Genomic DNA, 1,590 nt, shown 5'->3' on the forward strand with positions numbered 1-1,590 from the left:
TACCAGATTGATGTGGAGGTAAGATGTTAAATGAGTCCAGGTAATTTTTTATTTGAAAATGTAAACTCTTCACAGTTGGGAATAAAAATTAAATAAATAAAAAAAATTCAGCATTTATATTTTTGCATAAATTAACTTCATTAGGCCCCTTCACATCTGTCCATGTGTTTTTGACTAAAATGCCACTTTATTTATAGAACACTTAAAACAACAAGAACAACCAAAGTGCTGTACAGCAGAAATCAATGAACGACTAATGCGGTCAAAAAGAGCTGATAACTATTTTTAAAGACCAACATTTCTTGAAAAGCTGCATTTTTGAACAAACTACTTTTTTCTTAACCAAACAAAACTATAAAACCTACAAGTGTCCATAGTCCTGCAGTGCAGTTTTTAATCCAAAAAAGAAGCAAGACAGAAGAATTTAGGAAAACATTTTATTGGAATATGGCCGGATTTCACAAACTGAAACGAAGTCGTTCAGTTCAGTTTATCAAAATACTTCAGCTTGCCCGACGGGTCTGGAATGATCTGTGCACGAAGAATTAGTTAAATTAGTGCCAACTTATTAAACAAACACATCACTGAAGATCAGCTGAGGCTGAAATGTTTTTAAAGATCAGAAACTAAGCAGATGTTTAATTGTTATTCAGCTTGAAACATCTTATTTAAGCTGGACTGAGAGAATGGTTGGTAAATAAAAACAACAACATCAAGACATTTTAAACTAATTAGACCAATATTAACTCAAGGTCAAGCCAGTTCAAACCGGTCCTACTTACCGTGTCACTGCCTGGTTTCCATCCTGCTGGACACACTGAGGACAAATAAAAATACAACTTAAAGCAGCTCAGACAGCGTAATGAAAAACAGCCATCTACTCTTGCACTAGTCTAAACATTTTTGACCCTAGGGGGGAAAAAAAAGTGTCTAAAAACAAAGTGAGTGAAAGAAAGGCCTCGTACCTTCTCCGTGTTTGTCTGTGTATTGGAAAGCTTGGACCAGCCGCAGCGTCTCGTCCACAGATCGTCCCACAGGAAGGTCGTTCATGGTGATCTGCCTCAGGACGCCTTTACCGTCGATGATGAAGAGACCTCTGAGCACAGGTGACGCAAGAACATTTGCCTGAATTTATGTCAAGCTCTACAGGGCTGCCAAAATTAAATCCATAATAATACAATCTAGATTAAAGAGATGCTTCAGAGCTTTTCATAAGGGGTTCTGCGGAAATCTCATCAACATTAAATATTTAGCGTTGGTATGAGCAGCCTTTTTTTTTAAAGACTGGAGATGTTTTGTCATTCCACCATAATTTTGCCCCCAGCTCACACTGATTTATCAATCGGGACAGATTTTTTTTTCTTCTTCTCCAAACAGAGAGTTCAAAACACCATCTACAACAGGTAGGATATTAACTGTTCATAAACTTTCCACAGATCCACACTTCAAAATATCTCAACTACTCCGTAATTCCCTTGAAGTCCCATTAAATAAATTTATGACAGTGTTACATTTTGAGTTTTGTGAAGACCCTCCAGACCCAAAAACTGAAATTTACTGTCAAACTTATTCCTCCCTTGGTGGTCGAAA

At 36.9% G+C, this 1,590-nt stretch overlaps 1 protein-coding gene across 1 annotated transcript in view; it reads left to right on the forward strand.

Annotated features, from left to right (window-relative positions):
- The first annotated feature begins 1,048 nt into the window (after positions 1 to 1,048).
- The window catches only part of LOC119420317 (peroxiredoxin-4-like), a 5,965-nt gene continuing 5,423 nt past the window's right edge, over positions 1,049 to 1,590 (forward strand). The window contains exon 1 of the mRNA XM_037687706.1: positions 1,049 to 1,106. Coding sequence (XP_037543634.1) covers positions 1,049 to 1,106 — 58 coding nt within the window. The remainder of the gene's footprint in view (positions 1,107 to 1,590) is intronic.

This window comes from Nematolebias whitei, chromosome 14 (assembly GCF_014905685.2).
Source record: "Nematolebias whitei isolate Nwh7 chromosome 14, NemWhi1, whole genome shotgun sequence".
In the NCBI taxonomy this organism is placed as follows: Eukaryota; Metazoa; Chordata; class Actinopteri; order Cyprinodontiformes; family Rivulidae; genus Nematolebias; species Nematolebias whitei.